This window comes from Hylobates moloch, unplaced genomic scaffold, assembly GCF_009828535.3.
Source record: "Hylobates moloch isolate HMO894 unplaced genomic scaffold, HMol_V3 SCAFFOLD_13, whole genome shotgun sequence".
NCBI classification, from domain to species: Eukaryota; Metazoa; Chordata; class Mammalia; order Primates; family Hylobatidae; genus Hylobates; species Hylobates moloch.
The window spans coordinates 54,673,277-54,696,452 of record NW_026652288.1 but is presented as its reverse complement, the minus strand read 5'-3'; the positions used below and the strand labels follow the sequence as shown (position 1 = coordinate 54,696,452).

Here is a 23,176-nt window from a genome sequence, read left to right as displayed (position 1 = left end):
TTTGTTATTTTCCATGATTAAACGTTTCTCTGGCACCAAGCCCACAGCCAACTTCAGTATAACGTCAGTGAATGTAAATTAATTAAATGAATAAATGAATGAATGGGTTGAGCATCCACAAGTTTCTAAATAATAAAAATATTGTTAAAATATACTCAGAAAGAGATATATTGTAATTTTTCAGATACAAAAAATAAATAACATTTAAATGCTACTTACAAGGAATCGCTAGGGAATGTAAACAATGCAGCACATGAAGCACAATTTCCTCTTCATCTTTAAAATTTGTTAATGCACTTAACAATATCATATAATCTTTGTTCTCAACAAATTCAATCAGTTGCTCCTCTGAGACTAAAAAATGAAAGACAAAATACTGAATAAGCCTAAAGATGATATAAAAGTTTAATTATTCAAAAATTACAATATTCATGATAGTTGTGTGAGATACATCAAGTGTAATCTCCTTAAATAAAAAATATATTTCTGTGAAACAGCCCTTCCGAAGAATGTTATAATGAGAAAACAAGCTACGGAGATTAAAATAATTTTGTTTTGGCCTATGTTAGGTACTCCATGTTTTGAAATGTAAAAGTGCTAGTCAGCAAGCAGTTCTCGGAAAAACAAAATTATTTACAATTTCATTTGGGAAATTCTAGAGAAAACTGACAGTGACTAATAAAGATGGCCAACTGGAACTGCACATATGGCAATATTTAAAAGGGAGGCATTAATGGTAGGCTGCTGAAGGGCAGCTTGGCTAAATGTTTCAGTTCAAGAGTTATCAACTTGAGCAAATGGCAAGTAATCAAACTTTGAAATACTCTATCTTAGTAGTTTTCCATCAGACAGTAAAAATATAAATCATTAATTTTCACAATTAAAGTCATTTGATCAAGCCGGTAAGTTCCATTTGGAGTCATTGTTATTGGGCAACAACCTCAAAACCATGCATAAAATTATAGTTTATCTAGCTTGAGAATGGCGCCAGAAATATGTTAGAAAACACAGCACTCTAAGTGATCAACATTAATTTTTTTAAATTTTATGCCAGAGTGTCCCTATAATATAATGGGAAATCAGTTAAGTTTTCCTAACAAGTGAAGAATATCATGGAACTTTCTCACTTTATGGTCTAGTTTCCACAGTACACTTTCAAATTTTGAAAATTAACTTTACAGTTGCCCCTGAGTCCTGGAGAACTTGATACTCCTGGAAAAATCAGAAATTTTTCTACTCTACATTTATAGTCATAACCGTCTCAGCACTGACGGTTTTTCTATTGAGTAACATTCTTCTTTGTAACATTCCATGGTCTACCTCCAGTGTCTTAGATGGACTAAACAACGATGGTGATAAAGTGATGTTAGCCCTCCTTCCAGGAAGAAGAATGTGCCCCTAAACTTCCACACAGAAGATTACAGACCCTGAAGGACAATAGAACCTCAAACTGTATCCTAATTGTCATCAAAAGCTTAGTTGCAAGATAGAACATTTATACATGACAGCCTGAAGGAATTCCGTACTCGCTGTAAACTATCTTCTACTTCATGGTGTATGATTATCAAAAAGCCGGGTACCAGGCCCATGCTGTTCTGACTTTTGACAGAGTCACCCTCACTGCAGTACACTTTGTATTCCTTGCAAAATGTGTGTCCTTTATTGTCTCATCCAGGAAAACCCATAGGAAGATGGTTCTCAGATCTCCCATGAGACCAATTGCTTCTTCTGAATAATAGGTTTACTTTTATCTTAAGGAACTTTGTAACCACCGATATTTACCTCTTCTCTTTGTCAGATAGGAAGCAAACAGACAAATTTCTGGCCCACCCCTTTATAAATATGCAGGACCTTAAGAACACAGTAAACTTAATCTAGCTTTATATTATTGTCCCTTCACCCATTTTCTCATCCATTTTGTTTACTCTTGTGTATTATAATTATCTATAAGCTGTTTATAATCCTGGGAGGAGACAGGGAATTCAACAGTTATCAGGTGATCTATCCCATTCTGGGAACTGCAAGAAATTAGACTGGTAAACTGATAACTGACACAGGGCCCACATAAATCATTCTTATCTAAACCCCTAGCACAGTTGGCTCTCATAATGATACAAAAAGGGCTCTCAAAATAATTGCTAATTGAACTGTACTGTCACAAGCTCTGTGTCCTCAGGCAGAATGCTCACTTCACTGCTGTGACCCACTTCCTCCTAAGGTCAATGGAAAGACTAAACAAGGACTCCAACCAACTCTAAAATTACATAATAATCTCAGTTATCAATCTCAGGGCCAGGCTATGAAATGCATATTAGTCTTTCTCCTGAAGGACACTTTGTAAACCTCCAGGCTCTTTATGCAGGGCCTTTAGCAATTTCTAAGATTTCTGGTGATGACTCAACATCATAATCCCGATGTAACCTATGCTTGGCTTCACAGTTTTATTTTTTCTTTCATAACACCCACACATCCAGTTTTCAAAGTAAACCTTATGCCTTGTTAAGCAATTGAAGAAAGTCTACTCCAGTGGCATGATTTATAACCCATGAATGAAATTCACTCCAACAAAACAAGCAATACTTCTGAATTAACCCCATTCCTCACCCTTGACAGATAACTCCCACTTCTTAATAAATAGTAGGATTTTAGAAACCTTCTTCTTGTTATAACTGTGTTCTACTTTTCCCAGTATAAGCCTTTTTTTCTTATATATACTTTAAGGAATTTGACATTTTAAAATACCTCTCTCAAACAGCACACATAAAGCTTTGCATCCAAGTTTCTGGACTTCATCATTGGCTGGAAATGAGTGCATGGCATCAAAAATTAACATGAAAATATCACTTTCTTCATCCAATATCAGCAAGGTGATTTTACCTATTTTAAAGAGAATAATATGCTCTGAGTAAAGAGCTGCTTTAACATTTAACGTGTTAATTTTTACATGAATTAATTTTTACATGAAGACTGTGAATGGTTTGTAGACCCATGGTTTTCTTGTTTGTTTGTTTGTTTGTTTACTGATAAACCACCTAACTGCCCTAGATGTTAGACTTATCAAGCCCTAGATCTTTATAAATGAGATAAACTCCCAGTTCACTTTACTATAATTTTATGAGTCTCAATCAGTACTTCTAGCCTAGACAACTTGCCCCAAACATCTGAAATACATTCTTATGCCTTTTAGACAACATCTGAATATTCCACAGGTACCCCAAACCTGGCCTACTCCTGTTCCCTGTCTTCATCAATCACACCATAATCCAATAGCTACCCAAGAGAAACTCCTGAGTCATCTTCCTTCTTCCACCCTCCTTTCTCTACTCATTCTCTATCCAAACAACAAATCAATTCATTACTAAGTCCTTTAAGTATATCTCCTACACATCTTGAAGATTCCTTTTGAACAAAACTCCTTTTGAACAAGGCATCTTCATTCCTATTGTGTTTGGCATTCTCATCTAGAATGCAAAAACAGTTGCTTAATTGCTCTACAGGCCCCAATTTCTACCCAACTAGTTTATTGCATTATATTTCTAAAACACAAATGTGGTCTTGCAAATCTCTTGCTGGAATCTACTAAGATCTTCTCATCATCCTTAGTATGAAAAACAAGACCCTTCACACAAATGACAATAGTACATGTATCTATCAGCCCCTTTCCTTCCACACATTGTCTTCACTCCAAATATGCTAAACTCTGCCCCTCACTGAAGTTTTTTTTTGGTATCTCTTTGTACTTGGACTAACTCCATGTCATACTCTTGCCTTTTACTATACCAAATATCTCCTATCATAATCTAAAACATAACACAAACAGCATCTATTCTGTCAATAAAAATAATAATACTGGAATAGGAGTAGTAGTACTGTATGAGGCTAACTTTAATATATTCCAGTGTTGGGATATTTTTCATGTTAATAAACCCTCATCTTCCTGTCCATCGCCAAATGGAGGATGAATCTCTGTCAAAAAAAAAAAAATGCCTCCCAAGGGTGAGGTTAAATTAAATCATGGTTAAGACTGTTAGAGCATGCCATACAACATGGTCATAAAAAGCTGTAGTGAAATGTTGAGTACCTTCTTGTTTTTCCCTCATACTCTCATCTTCCTCTTTCTCCAGCATGGTCTTTATATCTCTTAGCAGGACTGATGAGGACAATTCAAACCTTCCCAATCACATGTCCAGCCTCTCTCATGCTATCCTCCCAGGCCTCTGCACCCATACTTCTCTCAACCTAAAAAGCCCTCCCCTACATGGAAGGAAACTCCTCCCAGCCCTTCAAGATTAGCCCCCTGTGAGGAGCCTTTCTTCTCGGAACCTTATATAATAGCCAGTGTCCAGCACAGCAGTGCCCACAACTGTTGCATCATTTCAAGATTTTTTGTTTTCAGGTCCGTTATCTTCCAGGCCTAAGTTTTCTCAGGGAAGGAACCTGACATGGAGAATCAGACCCTGTTTCTACCTCTTAGTGGCCAAAGCAACTTCTCTGCACTTCAGTGTTTCTCACTTAGAAAACTGAGATAAAATCCCTATCTCAAGGGGTGTTTTCAGGTTTAGGTGTTTAAAAGCATGTGAAGCATTTTACTTGTGAAGCCTGGCATCTAGCAAATACTCAAGAAGTAATGCTATGTATTTTCAAAATGCAACTACTATGGCATGCTCCAGAACATATATTATAGAAAATTTATTAAAGATGTATATGTAGAAAGAAGTAATAATGGCAAGGGCATGAATGACCACTAATCTAGGGGGAATATGAGATGTGGGTCCAGATTTGGGGAGCAAACACTGGACTACGAACAGAGATTTGGGGATAATATATAAGGTAATGTTTAAAACCAAGGTATTGAATGAGATTTCTGAGAGCCGAAGTATAGAGAAAAGGGATAAGGAGAAGAGATGGAAACAGAAAGAATTTTGGAAATAACTGATATTTAGATTACATTATGGCTGTCCCATCACTAGGTCTAAAAACAGATGCAATTTTAGGACATTTAAATCAAGCTACCCTAATCCTGATCTTTAAAAAAAAACACACACATTTAGTTAATGGTATCAATTTCTTTTTAATTTGAATCAACACGAAAAACATATACACATATTACCTGAAGTTAGGAGGAGATCTAAGGTCTTCAGTCCAATCACTGACAAGTTTACACTGGCATTATGAACTGTTAGCATTTTAAGAATCAATCTGGAGTTAAAAACAGAAATCAAGATAAGAATGAAATATCATACTCAGAAGTTTGCTTATTTACATTTTTTTGCTCACCTATTTTTTGTTACTGTCACTGTATTTAATTCCCTACAGTGAAGCTCATGTGTTTTTGTTGTCTGCTTTTAGAGACAGGGTCTTGCTGTGTCACCCAGGCTGGAATGCAATGGTGCAATCATAGCTCACTGAAACCTCAAACTCCCGGGCTCAAGTGAGCAATCCTCCTGCCTCAGCCTCCTGAGTTGCTAGGGATACAGGTACATGCTGCCACACCAGGCTAATTTTTTCATTCTTTTTTGGAGAGACAGGGTTTGCTATGTTGCCTAAGCTGATCTAAACTTCTGGGCTCAAGTGATCCTCCTGCCTCGGCCTCCCAAAGTCTGGGATTATAGGTGTGAGCCACCGTGCCTGGCCATGTGTGTTTGTTTCTTTCTACAAACCTGAACTAGGCTTATAAAAACTAACAGGGAATTTTAATTAGCTTGATTGTGGTGAATATTTCACAATGTACACATATATCAAATCATCAATTGTATACCTTAAACATAAACAATTTTTAATTGTCAACTATACTTTAATAAAGGTAAAAAAAAAATCAACAGGGAACTATCATGTGTCTCATTTAAAAAGTTAAAAGCACTACTTATTTTCCAATAAATATTCAAATTCAAATATTCAGATTCACTATTTTCACCCAATTCCATATTCAAAATATCATGAAGCCTTATATACATCGAAAGCAAACCCATTTTTATATATGATGTAAATTTATAAATTATCTTAGACATGTTGATATATTAAAATATAGAGAGCTATAATAAAGATGTTAGTGTATAAAAATTAAGAATTAATTTGAATATTTAAATTATTGATTGCTACTGTTTTTAAAAGAGAAATTAATGATGTATTAAAAAGTGGGCCAGTAGCGGTGGCTCACGCCTGTAATCTGAGTACTTTGGGATGCCAAGGCGGGGAGATCGTGAGGTCAATAGATCAAGACCATCTTGGCCAACAAGATGAAACCCTGTCTCTACTAAAAATACAAAAATTAGCTGGGCGTGGTGGCGTACTCCTGCAGTCCCAGCTACTTGAGAGGCTGAGGCAGGAGAATCACTTGAACCCGGGAGGCAGAGGTTACAGTGAGCCGAGATCACACCACTGCACTCCAGCCTGGCGACAGAGCAAGACTCTGTTTAAAAAAAAAAAAAGTGAACTTAGCATATCAATAATGTTTAGTTAGTTCAAATGTTTAGTTAGTTCAAGATAAGATTTCAATCCCTATGTTATTAATCCCAAAATATAATCTCTAGTCTATTCTTGCACAGCATTGTTTGGCTTTACATTGTTGGGAGAAGACTGAGCTGGCCACATCTAGAGCTTTGTATGTATTCAAGAAACGTTGCATAATCTCCATTTGGCAGTTGGAGGACCTGAATGAAGCCAGTCTTCGATTCTCTGCCAGCCTTCCTCCTAATCACCCTGCCCCTACCTCTCCCTGTACCATTCCCACAATTCCTGACTTTATCACCACAGAAGAAATTTTTCTTCAGTACTGGTAAGTCTTTGGAGGGAAAAGGCCTTGAAAAAATCAATTTTTACAATCAATCAATTTTTGCTGGGAGTGATCTAATAACACTCCACTGGAGACAGCAGTGTGTCTATCTTCTTCACAACTGCATGGTTTCTGGCCTAGAGGAGGGGCTTCAAAAACATTCAACGAATGGAAGATGAATGACTGGATGAACAAAGTGAGTGAATGAGTGAGTGAGTGAATGAAATTTCCTATATAAACATTTATGTAATTTAACTTGAACAGTGGTTTGTACAGGAATATGACTAGATGAGTTTCCCAAACACTCCCTGAGGTTATAGACTGGCTCATCTTTGGACTTCCTGGAAATTCTCAACCAAACCAAGGGACGCTTAAAGTTACAATTCCTAATTACTGGTATATTTTGAGTAATTCCTCATCAAATGCTGTATACTTTAGAACTGACACACAGAATTACAGAGATTAGATTGAAGACGAGAACTCCAATTAATCGTAAACATGCTCTTTCCAAAACACACCCTTTATGTACTGAAAACAAGAAGAGCAACACATATGTCAAAGAGGGGAAAATGTATAAGCACAGATATGTTCACTTATGGACAAACACATAGCTCTAATTTGTCTAAATTTATAGCACTACTTGATACTGATCAGCAGTACAAACACCTAAAAATTTTTCATAAATTAAATTTTCATAAACCGTATACAATTGGAAGCCAAAGAATATTCACAATTTCCTTTTCTGTGATAAAGAAAAGCCACATTAGGTATAAAAAATATTTAAAGTTAATGACAAAAGGTTTGTTTGTTTGTCTGTTTTTGAGACAGAGTCTCGCTCTGTCACCCAGGCTGGAGTGCAGTGGTGCAATCTCAGCTCGCTGCAACCTCTGCTCACTGCAACCTCCACCTCCCAGGTTCAAGTGATTCTCCTGCCTCAGCCTCCCAAGTAGCTTAGAAGATATTTTTTAACTGTCAAGAAACAAAGCTATCCAAAATGTATTTTCCTGGAAAATACATTTCTTCTTGAGAAAATATTTTCTTAATTAATTATGGCTAAGGAAGTAGTCTCATCTAAGAAGTCATTATGCTGCAAACTGCAAAAACATAGCTGGTAAAATTATTGTCAAGATTTGGCTGCAGATGTGCTGAAAGGTAATTTCCTCTTTCTTACTCTTTTTGAAAGCCATAGTTTAAACTTACTGTATATATACGAATATATATAAATGTACTATTTAAAGACAGTAGAACATCAACTTTCAAATTACTACTTACAGAACTAACTTTTCTCAGTTCCTATTTTTTTAAGAACTAGTGGTTTGTATCAGTTCTATTATTAAAAGGCAAAATCTCCTCATGATTTGAATTCAAAAGTACTCTTCAAAAATCTACAACTTAACCAGTTTTATAACTATATGATTATATTATTAAAATAATAACTTCTGACATGTCAACTTAAATGTTTGCTAAATCAAACTTCTGAGTTTAAAGCTCTCTATAAATGTGAATCATTGACTCAAGGAAAAATATTTGTATTTTAAAGAATTCCACAAGAGTAGCCTTGGATTGCAAATACAATGTATCAAGGGAAGGTTGTCATGTGTATAGATAAATACTCAAGGCAGTTTGTTTCACATATCTATCATACTTACTGGTGAACACCAAGGACTTCCCAATCATTTCCAACATCCTGGGGTCCCATTAAGCTTTGCATTGTACCTGGACAGATTTCTATTAATTTGCACAGAAGTGACCAACCCACCTGAAAACAAGAAAGACATATATTCACATGTTTTAAAGAATGTTAATAGAACATACTCAGTCAAACATGAATCTCTTCAATCTTAGTGGAATAGATGCTTATCTCACTTGTAAATAATGGTTATACAACAAAATGATACCCTAAAATGCTTACCGAGAAACAAAAGCAAGCCATATTCTTAGGATACACCTTTCTCCAAAAATCACACCAGAAAGACATACAAAAAATACAACATTTCGGCCGGGAGTTCGAGATCAACGTGGCCAAGATGGTGAAACCCCGTCTCTACTAAAAATACAGAAAGTAGCCAGGCATGATGGCGGGCACCTGTAATCTCAGCTACTTGGGAGGCTGAGGAAGGAGAATCACTTGAACCCGGGAGGCAGAGGTTGCAGTGAGCCAAGATTGCGCCACTGCACTCTAGCCTGGATGACAGAGCAAGACTCCATTTCAAATACATATATATATATAATTTAATTTATATATATTATATATAATATATAATAATTTATATATATAAATATATATAATTTCTAAATTATGAAGAAAATAGACATGCCAATTGTCTAAATAAGGCAAAATAAAATAAACTATGTACCAAGATTATTAAGTGCAAGAATGGCTGTACCGGATCCTTAGTACTTTTTTTTTCTTGTTTTTTTTTTTCTTTTTTGGTTTTGGTTTTGGTTTTGTTTTTGAGATAGGGTCTCACTCTGTCACCCAGGCTGGAGTGCAATGGCACAATCATAGATCACTGCAGCCTAGAACTCCTGGCCTTAGGTGATCCACCCACTTCAGCCTCCCAAGTAGCTGGGACTATAGGTATGTGCCACCACACCCAGCTAATTTTTTTTTTTTTTTTTGTGAAGACAGGGGTCTCACTCTGTTGCCCAGGCTGGTCTCAAGCTCCTGGGCTCAAGCAGTCCTCCTGGCTTGGCCTCTCAAAGTGCTGGGATTACAGGCGTGAGCCTCTGCACCTGGCCCTTGGTAGGTTTTAAGTCATATCTACCTGACAGAATTTCCTTCACATATTTAAAATTTTAATTATAGGAAAAAATGAAGTGGCTTATAATGATTAGGGGAAGTTGGAGATTTTAGTAGCAAAATGTAAGTTATCAGAATGGCTGCTCCCCAAGTAATGAAGCTAGAATAATAGAGGCAAGAAATGTGGCATTTTTAGCAATTGAATCTACAACTGATAGGAGAAAAAGAGAAAGAGCTCTGTAATATAGACAGGAGGTAGAACTCCTCAATGGCTCCCTCTAGATTTCTCTAGAATGAATTGATAAGGTCTAGAGCTCACAGACACCCCTAGTAGGCTCTTTCACATTTCAAAATAAAATATGAAATTATAGATGCATTTTAAGTATATCTTCACTCAGTCTGTTTACAAGATGCCAGCTTGACTAAGTTGCTCTTTATCTCTGGAAAAAAAAATTGAAAGTCCTGATTTCAAACCAGAGATGAAAATTAACCTATTCTTCCTACGGCAGACTCCTCTCTAAATGTAAAGGATCTCCAATTCTTTCTATTATACTATGGAAGTATACTTGACATGGTCAAAAAAAAAAAAAGAGAGAGAAAGTGCATATATATGTACCCTCTAGAGACTAATGGAAAAGTACCTAAGTGTGATGTGTAATAAATACCAATGTAATAGAAATACTGAAAGTAAGACTCAGTGTGAGTTGAAATTACTCAGAGAAGAATATAATATGAAGAGGTAGAGCTTGAGCCAGATTGTATAAGAACTGATGAGCGGTGAGGAGAGTAGGCTGCTACATGATAAGGAAGCTGCTACAGGGAAGAGGCTATTTTGGGATAAGGCTGGATGCATAAGTAAAGTTGAATATTGCAAGGAGTTGAATGACAAGGTGAGAACTCTATATGCATCCAATAAGGAATAATGACACAAGTTTCTTACTCATTTACAGGAGTAAACAACGGCTATTTTAGCAAGATAAAAATGATTACTCAAGATCTCTTTACAATATTGCTTTTGGATCTTTTCCAGATTAAACATAAATTGTTTTATTTCGTCATACTTCCTTTTACATAATTTCAAATTGCTTTCAAAGGCAGCAATTTCTGACAGCTATTTCTACCTATACTACTTAAGTAGGACATCCTCCTCCACGTAAGCTGAACAGACGTTGACAATCCAGCTGTCATAGAAACTGACTATTTTTGTGCTTTCATAAAATACATCAAGACTTTTTTCCAAACTATTTAAGAAAATAACATTCTGAACAGCTTCTGGTGGTAAAAAAAAAAAAAAAAAGTCACATAGGATGCCAAACTCATCTCTATACCTACAAAGCTGACTCAAAGAAAAAACCTGTTTGTTTTGGTTGGTGAAGCAACAGTATCAGTAAGTGCTTTGCAGAAAGATTCAGGCAACTGAGCTCTCCAGCACTACATGGAACTTCTGTGATTAAATAGAATCTCTGGCAGCAAAGCAGAGGTAACAACTGATCCATTAATCTATTCAATTAAAAGCTTATCTTTCTAAGATAGAAGGTTCCCATCTTGCACAGTTACAATGCAATTAAATTGGTAGTTTTACTTTATTATAATTATTCTAAAAACTCAGGCATGTAATTAATGCACAACAGGAAAGAGTCTAAGGGTTAAAGAAAAAATTTTAGCCACTTTCATTTATTTTGCTCCCCTTCTTCAAAGGTTGAAACCTTGAGAATAAAGAGATGTAAAATTTAGGAGCACAGTGAAATGATGGGCAGGAAAAGAAAACTATCAAGCACCTAGCCCAACCTTCAATTTTCTAAAGACTGTCATTTATGAAGAAACATTAATAAAATATGAAACAAACTTTGAGAATAAAACTGACGGTCTGGAATATCATGTTAAATGGCATCTAGAAACAAACCTTAATCTTTATTTTAAATAGTAATTAAGAATTACTATTAAATTAAATGAAGGAGAAATTTACCTTAACACCTTAAATTCATCATTAAGAGTTTTTCTTTTGGCACTTCCAGCTAATTCAACATATAAAGCAGTAAAGGATACTTACAGTGATTATACTAATAATATAAAGAAATCTGAAGGAAAAATACTACTTTTAAGTGAGTATTAAAATGTCAGTAGGAGACCCCTTTCTACATCCCCTCGGTAAGACGAATGATAATTTAAATTGATGTCATTGTACCTAGCATGGCCACAGTATTTGTATCAAACCATTTTGCTTTTTACTAGCTTGCATAAAAAGCTTGCGAATTCAGCAGCTAGTAGATTGTATGATGGAAAGAGATTTTGAAGGTGTGAGAAGACTTGAGTCTTAGGTCTGTCCCAAGCTCTTTGATCCTCAGTGAGCAGCTTACTCTCACTTCGCTATGAGAGTAAAACATCCGGTAAGATTTCCAAGAGGGCAGTGAGATTTCAGTGAGAATCAAATATTGGCTGTGCAAAAGAAGGAAACTAGATCCACAGCTTTCACCATATCCACAAATCATTTCAAAATGGATTAAAGACTTACATCTCAGACCTGAAACTGTGCAACTACTAGAAGAAAACACTGGGGAAGTGCTACAGGACATTGGTGTGTGCACTGATTTTTGGGGTAGGACCTCAAAAGCACAGGCAACAACAACAAAAATAGACAAATGGGATTACATCAAGCTAAAAAGCTTCTGCACAACAAAGAAAATAATTAACAAAGTGAAGAGACAACATAAAGAAAGGGAGAAAATATTTGCAAAATATCCATTCAACAAAAGATTAACAACCAGAATACATAAGAACTAAAAAAACTCAATTAGCAAAAAAAAAAAAAAAAGTCTTATTTTTAAATGGACAAAAGATCCAAATAGACATTTCTCAAAAGAAGACAGACAAATGGCTAACAAGTATATGAAAAAAAATCCTAAACTTCACTAGTCATTAGGGAGAGACAAATCAAAACCACAGTGAGATATTACCTCACCACAGGCAGAATGGCTATTATCAAAAAGACAAAAAATAACAAATGCTGGTGAGGATGCAGAAAAAGGGGAATGGTGGTACACTGTTGATGGGAATATAAAGTAGCACAGCCATTACGAAAAACAGTATGGAGGTATCTTAAAAAACTAAAAATAGAATTTTCATATGATCCAGCACTCTCATTGCTGGGTATATATCCAAAAAAAAGAACATCAGTATATCAAAGATATATCTGAACTCCCATGTTTATTGCAGCCCTGTTCACAATAGTTAAAACACAGAATCATCTTATATGTCTATCAACAGATTAACAAAGAAAATATGGAGGCCAAGGCAGGAGGATTGCTTGAGGTCAGGAGTTTGAAACTAACCTGAGCAACATAGCAAGACTCCATCTCTACAAAAAGTAAAAAAAGGAAAAAAAAAAATTAGCTGAGCATGGTGACACATGCTTATAGTCCTAGCTACCTGGGAGGCTGAGGCAGGAGGACTACTTCAGCCCAGGATTTCAGGCCTGCAGTGAGCTTTGATCACACCACTGCTCTCCAGCCTGGGCAACAGAGTGAGACCCTGTCTCTAAATTAATTACTTAACTAAAAATAAAAGAAAATGTGGTATACATACACAATGGAATATTATTCAGTCATAAAAAATGAAATCTTGTCATGTGCAACAGCATGGGTGGGACTGGAGGTCATTAGATTAAATTAAATAAGACAGGTACAGAAATAAAATACTGCATAATCTCACTCATATGTAGGAGTGGAAAAGGTGGATCTCACTGAGGCAGAGAGTAGAATGGTGGTTACCTGAGACTGGGAATGAAACGATGGGGAGGGATAAAGAGAAGGTGGTTAATGGGTACAAAAATATAATTAGATACAAGCAATTAAGTTAATATTTAATAGTATAGCAGGGAAATTATGGTTAATAATTTATTGCATATTTTAAAATAGCTAGAAGAAAGGAATTGTAACGTTGCCAACACAAAGAAAAATGTTCGAGGGGACGGATATTCCAGTTACCCTGATTTGAACATTACACATTGTATACACGTATCAAATAGCATATGTATCCCAAAAATATATACAACTATGATATATCCAAAAAAGTAATTAATTACTTTTAAAAAGACTCTTCCTTATTTTCCAGCATACTTTGCCTCTGGTACCCTCTGGGCAGAAATACTAAGTGACACTCATAACTACTCCGGACAAGTATGCTCAGGCTGGAGCAATTTCTAAAATTAAGAATTAAGTAGTATGTTCCAGGCTCTCTTGGGTTCTCAAGTCAAGCACTGCCTTATCTAGACCCTGTAGACCAACACGCCTACCCAGGATCTGACTACCCCGAGCGTTATCAAGCAGGAGTGACTCTATCAAGTACAGAGTCTAGGGAATGAAGGTGGCCAGAATCAGGCACTTCTGAACACCAAAGCAGAGACAAGTAAGAAGGGATGACGTGGTGCAGAGCAGGAAGCACAATAGGCCACTGCCCAAAAAGTGACTCATATTCCACAGGCAAAATTCTGACTTTGAGTCTTAAAAGAACAGCATCTTTATTATGCCTCCATCTTTTCTTGGTTTGGTTTGATAGCAGCGTGAAAATCTATAATAGTCAGATGGAAAATATTTCACAGTTGAAAACAAATTAAAATATTTCTTCCAGATGTAAATGTCCCCATATCGAAGAAGCTAGATGGGTCACCCGGACCAGATACAGCTAGATACAGAGATAACCATCAAGATAAAGAGAGACCCACACCAATTTAAAGATTGAGATGCCTTATGTCTGTCAAGCCTCTCAACCATTAAGAAACATTGGCTTTCTGAATGCACCTCCAAGGAGTTCAAAGTCCAGTTCTCTTTCTCTGCATGAGTTAACATGCAGATGACAAAACTGATTTCAGTTCCCCAAATCTCTAAGTGCTCAGAAGGAACTTATCACCTTGGCCTATAATTTTGTTTTGACTGTAAATCATTCTTATTACCATTTTAAAAAATGGCCCCCTTAAAAAAATATGTATCCAAGGTATATAGCAAATTTCTGGGTTTCCTATGGTACAGATTGTAAAAGTTTCACTTTTACATGCATTTTATATGACAACAGTTGCAAATTATGAGGGTCTCATAAGATATCACTTTCTTTAGATACTACAAGGTATACTACAACTAAAGGCTAGAAATCTGTCTTTGAATTTTCAAAAGTGAGGAACTCTACAAGAGTTTGCCAGTGACAAAGTTGCATTTTATCACTATTAATTATTCCCCTTTTCCAAACTATTCATAATCTTCTCATCTAGGACATGCTCTGTATTGGGAAGATTCTTGGAATAGTCAGGTCTAAACACTAATGAATTCATCTTGCCAATAACGAGACTAAACCCGAACCCATTTTTATCCTCCTTCTACCACCACCATCCATACTGTTAGTTTTATAGTTACCTCTTAAAGACACTCAGGGAACACGTACTGGGGCTCTTCATCCCGTTTACATTGTCTAATGATTTAACAATGTTCCCATCTTAAAATCATAGTCAGAGGTTCCTCAAGCCAAATTTCGGGAATAACCAAGAACTCTCGGCTATATTAACATTGCCAGTAAAACGTCTCCTTCCAAACAGAAGGGGGAATGAGTTGAAGTGAAAACAATGCCTTTACCTGCTGCACACTCGCGACTCTCATATAGGAGTCCAAGACGATCAACAGAGGCACATGGATATTTTTGCCTTGAAATAACTTGGAGGCTGGAAAACAAGTGGGTGGGGAAAAGAAGCAAAGTCACAATCCACAGCACCCCCTTTCCTTTTCAGTCTGAAAACGGGAGAAAAGTCAAAAAGGTGAAGACCTTCCTGGAATTCTCACCTGCTTTCCGCCCTAAGGAAAGGATATGGGGGTTTGTGGCTCCTTAAGAGTCCGGGTTTAAGCAGCGTCAAGGGGAGGAGGACAAAGTTTGCAAATGTGAGGAGGGGGAGAAAGTTTGCAAAAATAAAAGCACAGTTTCTTTTCAAGTGATTACCGTGCTCGGAGTACGTGAACACCAGCAGATCCTCCAGGATTTGGACCAGCGTTTCTATCTGTTTTCCTTCCTGGACATTGTTCAGCCTGACTATCAACTTCTTCAGAGTTTCCTCGTCCTCCTCGCACCCCTGACAGCTGCCACTAGCCATGGTGGCCCCTGCTTCCAACCCGCCGCCCTCCCAGCATGAACGGCCGCGGCTCAGGGAACCGGCAGGGGCGCCGGCCACAGCTCCCCGGGGGCGAGCTCAGCTCACCGCCCGCAGCCAGCGCTCCCCGCGGGCCCCATCCGCCCCCACGCCCGCCTGTTTATGAGGAAGGCGGCGGCTCCCCGCCCCGCGTTGCCCTCCCTCTCCGGAGCCCTCCTGCTCGGCTTCCTCCTCCCCCACTCAGGCCCCAAAACGAGCTCAGGAGCCTCCCAGAGGCTCCGCCGAGGCAACGGGCCGCGCAGAACTCTGGCGGCGGCCGTGTGGCTGCTGGAGCCGGGCCTGGCCGGGATGACCGTGACCGTGGCCCCCACGCACGCCTAGACCGGACCCCGGGCGGGCGCCGCCTCCTGGGACCAGATTCCACTCCAGCGGCGGCGCGGCCGGGAGTCGCGCAGGAAGAAACTGACTCAGCGGACTCCCCCGAGTCCCCAGGCCTGGAGCCCCGCAGCGGAGGCGCGCAGTGCGCAGCCGGACCGGCCACCCTCCGCTACCCGCCAGCCGGGAATCCTGCGGCCCCACGGAAGGTCTGGGAACTGGGAGCAGGAAAAATGAAAGCCGCCTATCTCCAGATCTAAGAATAGAAATCAGGGCGCTGGGAAAAAAGGACACCGCCCAGATGGCCCCTTCGACGAATACATTGTCTTTAGAGTTCCCCCTATAGGGAGATGAGCAATTTCCCCCAAAGGATGGAGAGAGAGGTTAGCCATGAAAACTGCCCCCGCTACTGTCTTTTTTATGATTTTTTGTGACTGTTAGTGGGAGAGGAAATAAACAGTTTCCCTGTGAGTTATCTGAAGCTCTGGTCACCAAAAGGCCACTAAATTAACTTTTGGAAATTTGAGTTGCACTAGGCAGGGTTCTGATACTTGGGACACCTGAAAAGTAATCAGCTCTCAGAGCTATTAGAACTGAGACAAAGGACAGAGTACATGAAATGAAAGGTGAAAAGGTGAGAGAAGCAAACCTTCTCTTCTCTTGGTGTTCAGAAATACTTATGAGTACGGGTGTCTATAACCCCAAAGTTTTTTGGTTTTGTTTTTTGATTGTTTGTTTGTTTGTTCTGTTAAGTACCTAAGTAATGTGTTTTTAGGAAAAGAAGCCTAGCAAGAACATTGTAGACAAGGCTAGGCAAAGATGATCTATCCTTCAGGTGATGTGTCTGTCCTCAAGGTCATTTACAAAGAAGAGGATTGGACTGGAAGTTACTACTTCTCAATTTTAGTTTTGTTTTCACATCTGTTACTTCAATCCTGATGACAATTCTGAAATGGATACAACTACTACTATGTATCCTTCTTTCACTAATGAGGAAATTGAGATCTGGAGTTGAGAAGTGAAGAGCTTTGCTGGAGTCACAGAGGTGAGAAGTTGAGAGCCAGTAATTCAACCCAGCAAATCTCCTAACTCCAGGTAGAAGGTTCTTCATGCTCTACCACTTTAGTAAGAATGCTCTAGACTTTGTTAATTCATTAGATTAGCAAGATAGCAAATTCCTACTCAACCTGGATATTGGGTCTATGTCTTGCTGTGATAGAGTCTTCAACTTTTACAGAGACATGCTGAAATATTTATAGTTGAAATGGTTAGGATTTGTTTCAAAGTCATCCAGAGGAGGAGGAAAAGATGAAATGTGTGGAGGTAGAGATAACGATAATAACTTTTGAACTGATAATTGTTGAAGATAATAAGAGATGGGTTCATGTGGTCTGTTCTACTATTCTGTCTATATAAAATTTTCCATAATTTAACAAAAAACTCCCAATCTTACAATATTTATCAGACCTACAGTGTATTATTTTCTAAGTTGTTTCTAAACTTGTTTCCATTTCTGATGACTTAATCAATGTCTCAAACATTTCTAGGCATTCTCCATCTTATGCATTCCTTCTGTTCCTCTGCATTAGTTTCTCCCTTCCTGTTCTACTTAATTACAACCTTGCAAGAAATTAAAACCTACCTCCCTTCCAAAGAAAAATAAATCTAAATTAAAAGATGTCTCCTAATTTCCACAATTCATTCATCCATCTATTGCCTATTTATTATCTACTCTATATTGGCCAGACTGTGAGTAGGCAGTATGAAAATATGAATTATTTGTTGGGAGCATTCTCCCATGAACTACTGCAGTGCTAAGGTAAAGTATTCTCTTAGCTTTCAAAAATGTTTAATTGATTGACTGAAATTCCAAGATGTATCAACTCTTCAGGTAGTTAACAAGCCTGAAAATGAAGTAAAGCACGAATTTATGGTGGAAGCAGTGTTCAGTGGAGAATAAAAGGGTGCTAGAAAACTTGGCTAACTTCCTGAAAAGAAAAAAAATAAAACTGACATTACTAATTACAGCAAGCATCAAATAGATTAAAAAGTTAAATAAAAATAACTTCAAAAATAAAATATAAATTAATAGTTATATAATCTTGAATAAGGAAACATAAAAACAAAAAAGAAATCACATAAGGGTAGTATATGTGACTCCATCAAATTTAAATTTTCTGCAGTCAAAGAAAAAATACCCAATAATGAAACTAGAAGTCAAATGGCAAACTGGAAGAAGAAATTTGAAACACATATGATGAAACACAATTTGCCTTCAACTTTCAAAAGTTCTTATAAATCACTGGGAGGAGGGTATTATGCCACAGACAGACCAGGAAAAAAAAATAATAAACTAAGGTTTTCAAAAGGAAATTCACTTTGAATGACCAATAAGTATTTTTTAATGTCATCATTATAAAAAAATTGTGTTCCTAAACATGAGTGATGCACAAGTATAAAGTGCAATTGTGTGTGTGTGTGTGTATGATGGCAATGAAAGAGAAACCTTGAAAATAAATTAACAAATATTTACAAAACCTTTATGAATAAATTATTGAACTATGTTAAAAGGCATTAAAAAGGCATGAATCAATTATTAATATCACATTAATTAATGGGAAAATTAAATTCAAAAATATGTCAATTCTCTACAAAGTAACAAAAAACAATGCAAGATTAGTGAAATTCTCAACAAGATTTACATAGATTTCAGCAAGATCAAAAGGCCTAGTATAGACTAGACACTTCTGAAGAAGGACAAGATGGGAGAATTGCCATCTTGTCCTATTGGATGTCCAATTGACATCCATTCAGAGTATGTAGTAGCCTTTCTCTATCAATTTCCCAAGAAGTAAAAAGTACTCCTCGGATGAAAGCGGGGAGCCCTGAAAGCATATAGTTTACCCAGCAGGCAGTCTTTCTATGAATTAGAAAAAAGTGCCCCGCCTTCTAGGTAGACACAGCCTTATGTCTGGGTATATCAAGCAGGATTTGGATTTCAGTCTCTACCCTGGTGTTCTGATGGAGGACACAACTTGTACAGTATAGGAAGCATTATATTTTTTTGAAGCTATAGAAATTAATTGGCATGTTATTGACACAGCTATACAAAGTGACCAATGAAAGAGTATAGAAAACCCAGAAACGCATCTTCACATATATGGAAATGATATATGAGAGATGTTGCATTATGTATCAGTGGAAAAAAAAGGGCAGTTTGATAAGTGAATCTGAGACCACTGCTTGTGGAAAAAGCATCAAATCATTATGCCTACCTCACACCATATTCAAAAATAAATTCCACATGGATTGAACATTTTTGTATAAAAAATGAAAACAGGCCGGGTGCAATGGCACATGACTGTAATCCCAGCACTTTGGGAGGCCCAGGTGGGACGATCACTTGAGCTCAGGAGTTGGAGACCAGCCTGGCCAACATGGTGAAACCCCGTCTCTACTAAAAATACACAAATTAGCCGGCTGTGGTGGCATGTGCATGTAATCCCAGCTACTGGGGAGACTGAGGCAGGGGAATTGCTTGAACCCGGGAGGCAGAGGTTGCAGTCAGCCAAGATCGCACCATTGCACTCCAGCCTGAGTGAAGAAGTGAGACTCCGTCTCAAAAAAAAAAAAAAATTTTTTTTTTTGAAAAAAATATAGAAAACTATCTGACCTTAAGAGGGAAAGAAACAAAACAAAAATTACAGTTCAGGCCAGGTATGGTGGCTCACACCTGTAATCCAAGCACTTTGGGAAGCCAAGGTGGGAGGCTTACTTGAGGCCAAGAGTTAAGACCATCCTGGGAAACATACAGAGACCTTGTCTCTACAAAATATTTAAAAATTAGCCAGGTATGGTAGTGCATGCCAGTAGTCCTAACTTCTCAGGAAGCTTGAGGCAAGGGGATCACTTGATCCCGGGAGTTATAGGTTACAGTGAACTACAATTGTGACACTGCACTCCAGCTTGAGGAACAGAGCAAAGCCCTGTCTCTAAACTAAAAAAATTAAATAAAATAAAATCACAGTTCATATAGGAAAAAATTATTAAATTTACAGACATTAAAATCTAACACTATACAAAAGACTCCATCGACAAAGTTAAAAGATGACCATAAGCTGGAAGGTTTTTGAAAAGCATATAAGAATTAAAAATTAATAAGAAGAATATATAAAAGGAACTATCACAAATTATAAATGAAAAGATAAATATCCTAGTTTTTATATAAGTTTAAAAAATATGGCCAGGCACGGTGGCTCATGCCTTAATCCCAGCACTTTAGGAGGCCAAGGTGGGTGGATCACTTGAGACCAGGAGTTTGAGACCAGCCTGGCCAACATGGTGAAACCCTGTCTCTACTAAAACTACAAAAATTAGCCAGTTGTGGTGGTGCATGCCTGTAATCACAGCTACTTGGGAGGTTGAGGCAGGAGAATTGCTTGAACCCAGGAGGTACAGGTTGCAGTGAGCCAAGATTGCACCACTGCACTCCAACCTGGGCCACAGGGCGAGAATATGTCTAAAAAAAAAAAAATATATATATATATATACATCTATATATATATATATATGGCAATATGTAGAAGAGGAAAGGCCAATAAACTTAATGAACCTATCCAAAGATGCTCAATTACACAAGTAATCAAGGAAGCAAAAATTAAAGCCATAATGAGATACCATTTCACAACCACCCAATTAACCACAAACTTAAAGTTGGATAATACCAGTAACTACTGGCTGGGATGTGGAGCAACTAGAATACTTTTTGTAGTTCTGGTAAGCGTGTAAATCAGAGCAAGCACCTTGGAGAGCAAATGGCAAAATCTAGGAAAGCTGATGTGTCTATCCTATGACCTGACATTTTCACTCTAAGGCTGTTTCTTAGAGAAGTTCTCAAATGTACATAAGGACATTTATGTAAGAATCTTCAGTGTATCATTTTTTGCTTATAATGAAAATGTAGACCATATGAATATCTATCAACACTTAAAGTGAATATATTCATATAATGAACTTTTATAAATCTGTGAAAACTATTAAACTAGAGCTCCATATATCAGTGGCTAAAGGGCAAAAAATTGTAATACTGGACTTTTTACAAGTTGCAGGGGATACTTATAGCATGATATCAGTGCTCCAATGCTATAAAATATGCAAAGTTTCATATACTTTAGGGATATATATATATATATGTATAAAAGTATAAAAGTTATACTTGGGAATAATATTTACCAAATTCTAGCTAGTGGTTATCTCTGGGGAAAAGAAAATAGAAATGCATCCAGGAAGGATATTTTACAGGCTACAAGTGTATCTGTAACTTTCATTTTCTTTAAGCTTGTCGTTGGGTACGTGGGTATTCATTATATTATTACCCGTATTCTGTTTCTAACTTATTTCATAATAAACATAATTAAACATATTTTCAACTTCACTGATGCTCAAAGTAATAAATCAACAAATTAACCCTTTTCATTCACCAAATTATTAAAGAAGTCTTTGAAATTTGTGTGGGAGTTTCTTATGAGGAAATAACAAATTATTCACAATATATGAGAAAACGATATCATAAAATTCCAGAATTTTGATCCAAATTTTCCAAAAACACCCAAAAAAGTGCATGCCTAATAAAACTACTGAAAGTAGATAAGACACACATGTAACAATGCTTCATGTTAGACAATGACATAAACAGTTAATTAACATAGTTTTGTATATGTGTTATATACTGTATTCTTACAATAAAATGAGCTAGACAAAAAATGCTATTAAGAAAAATTTAAGGAAGAAATAATATATTTACCGTTTATTAAGTGAAAGGGGATCATCATAAGGTCTTCATCATCATCATCTTCACATTGAGTTGGCTGAGAAGAGGAGGAGGAGGAGAAGAACTTGGTCTTGCTCTCTCAGGGGTGGCAGAGGTGGAAGAAGAGGTACAGAAGGTGGAAGAGGAGCCACAGAGTGAAGGCATCTAAGGCTTATATGTGGAGCTACACAGTTCAATCTCGTGTCGTTTAAGGGTCAACTGTACTTCATTGATAACTGAAAATTCCAGGAGGACATCCTGGATTTTGTTCTATACCAACTCTTCAAAACAGTTCCTGGCACACAGGAGCCATTAGAGGAATAGTTGTTACTTAGATGAATAACTGAATGAATGGAAATGAAGACCAAAAGAATAAAATGATCTTCCCAAAGGCATCACTAAGAGGCAGAACTGTACCGTGTGATGCCAGGTTCCCAGTCCAAATTTTTTCCATCACTTTATTGTTCTTAGGTGAGTTTCATTAAAGCAGAGATAAGCTATCTAATTGCTGAAACTGCACTTATCCTTTATCATCTGTGCCCTATATATACTGAAAAAAAAAATAACTTTTTTTCTGGTTTCTGAACTAGAGAAAAAAATTACAACTGTGCTGTGGTATGATATTCTCATATCAGTTGAAATAATCACTCATTACAGTCAAATCCGAGTCACTCTGAGATTGTAACAGCAGAGTATCCACAGTCTTCGTGCCTGGTTCCCTCAGAAAAGCAGTCTTCCAAAATTATATGGCAATATTACATTCTAGTTTAAAAGTTTTAAAAGTGCATGTGTACAGTAAGTGTATCAGAGAGAACTAGAATGGTGCTGAAACCAAGCCATTGTCTATTTCACCCAAAACAGATCATTGCCTTTATGTTGCTGGCTATATTATAGGTAAAGAAATATTTATTGGATTAAATTAAATTATTAGTCATGATATTTAATCTCTGCGTGGTATTTAATCTCTATTATATTAAGAACAAGAATAAAATGATGAATCTTTTTATCACCTTTCTTTATAGGAAAAAAGTAACTTGAAATTTCTTTTTGTAGAAACATTGTTTTTTCAAGTCAATAACTTTAAAATATCCTTAGAATATGGTTTTATGACCTTACCAAAGGTAATTATAAAATAAAGACACAAATATGCTTATTTTCCAAATGAAAAAAATATGTTTGGATTATATCCTTCACCACTGGTACTAGACTTTCTGAAAAATCCAGATTGTTTTTTTTTTACTATCATATGGATGATTTTAATTAAACCTGCTATTAGGAGCACACATCTTTCTAGAGTATATTAAATACGATTTTTTTACTTTGTTTAGAGTACTGTGTGAAATTAATAAGAAG

The 23,176-nt window shown here is 37.0% G+C and overlaps 2 protein-coding genes across 2 annotated transcripts in view; one reads left to right on the top strand and one right to left on the bottom strand.

The window, feature by feature from the left end:
- LRRK2 (leucine rich repeat kinase 2) overlaps window positions 1-15,766 on the bottom strand; it is a 124,585-nt gene extending 108,819 nt beyond the window's left edge. The window contains exons 1-6 of the mRNA XM_058426191.1: window positions 15,492-15,766; window positions 15,134-15,219; window positions 8,422-8,531; window positions 5,111-5,199; window positions 2,743-2,877; window positions 220-354 (exon numbers count right to left, since the gene is read on the bottom strand). Of these exons, the coding sequence (XP_058282174.1) occupies window positions 220-354; window positions 2,743-2,877; window positions 5,111-5,199; window positions 8,422-8,531; window positions 15,134-15,219; window positions 15,492-15,642 (706 nt within the window). The 5' untranslated portion in view covers window positions 15,643-15,766. The remainder of the gene's footprint in view (window positions 1-219; window positions 355-2,742; window positions 2,878-5,110; window positions 5,200-8,421; window positions 8,532-15,133; window positions 15,220-15,491) is intronic.
- Window positions 15,678-17,746, top strand: LOC131380954 (basic salivary proline-rich protein 1-like). The gene has a single exon (XM_058426293.1). The coding sequence runs from the start codon at window positions 15,678-15,680 to the stop codon at window positions 16,272-16,274; it is 597 nt and encodes a 198-aa protein (XP_058282276.1). The 3' UTR covers window positions 16,275-17,746.
- The last annotated feature ends 5,430 nt before the right edge of the window (window positions 17,747-23,176 follow it).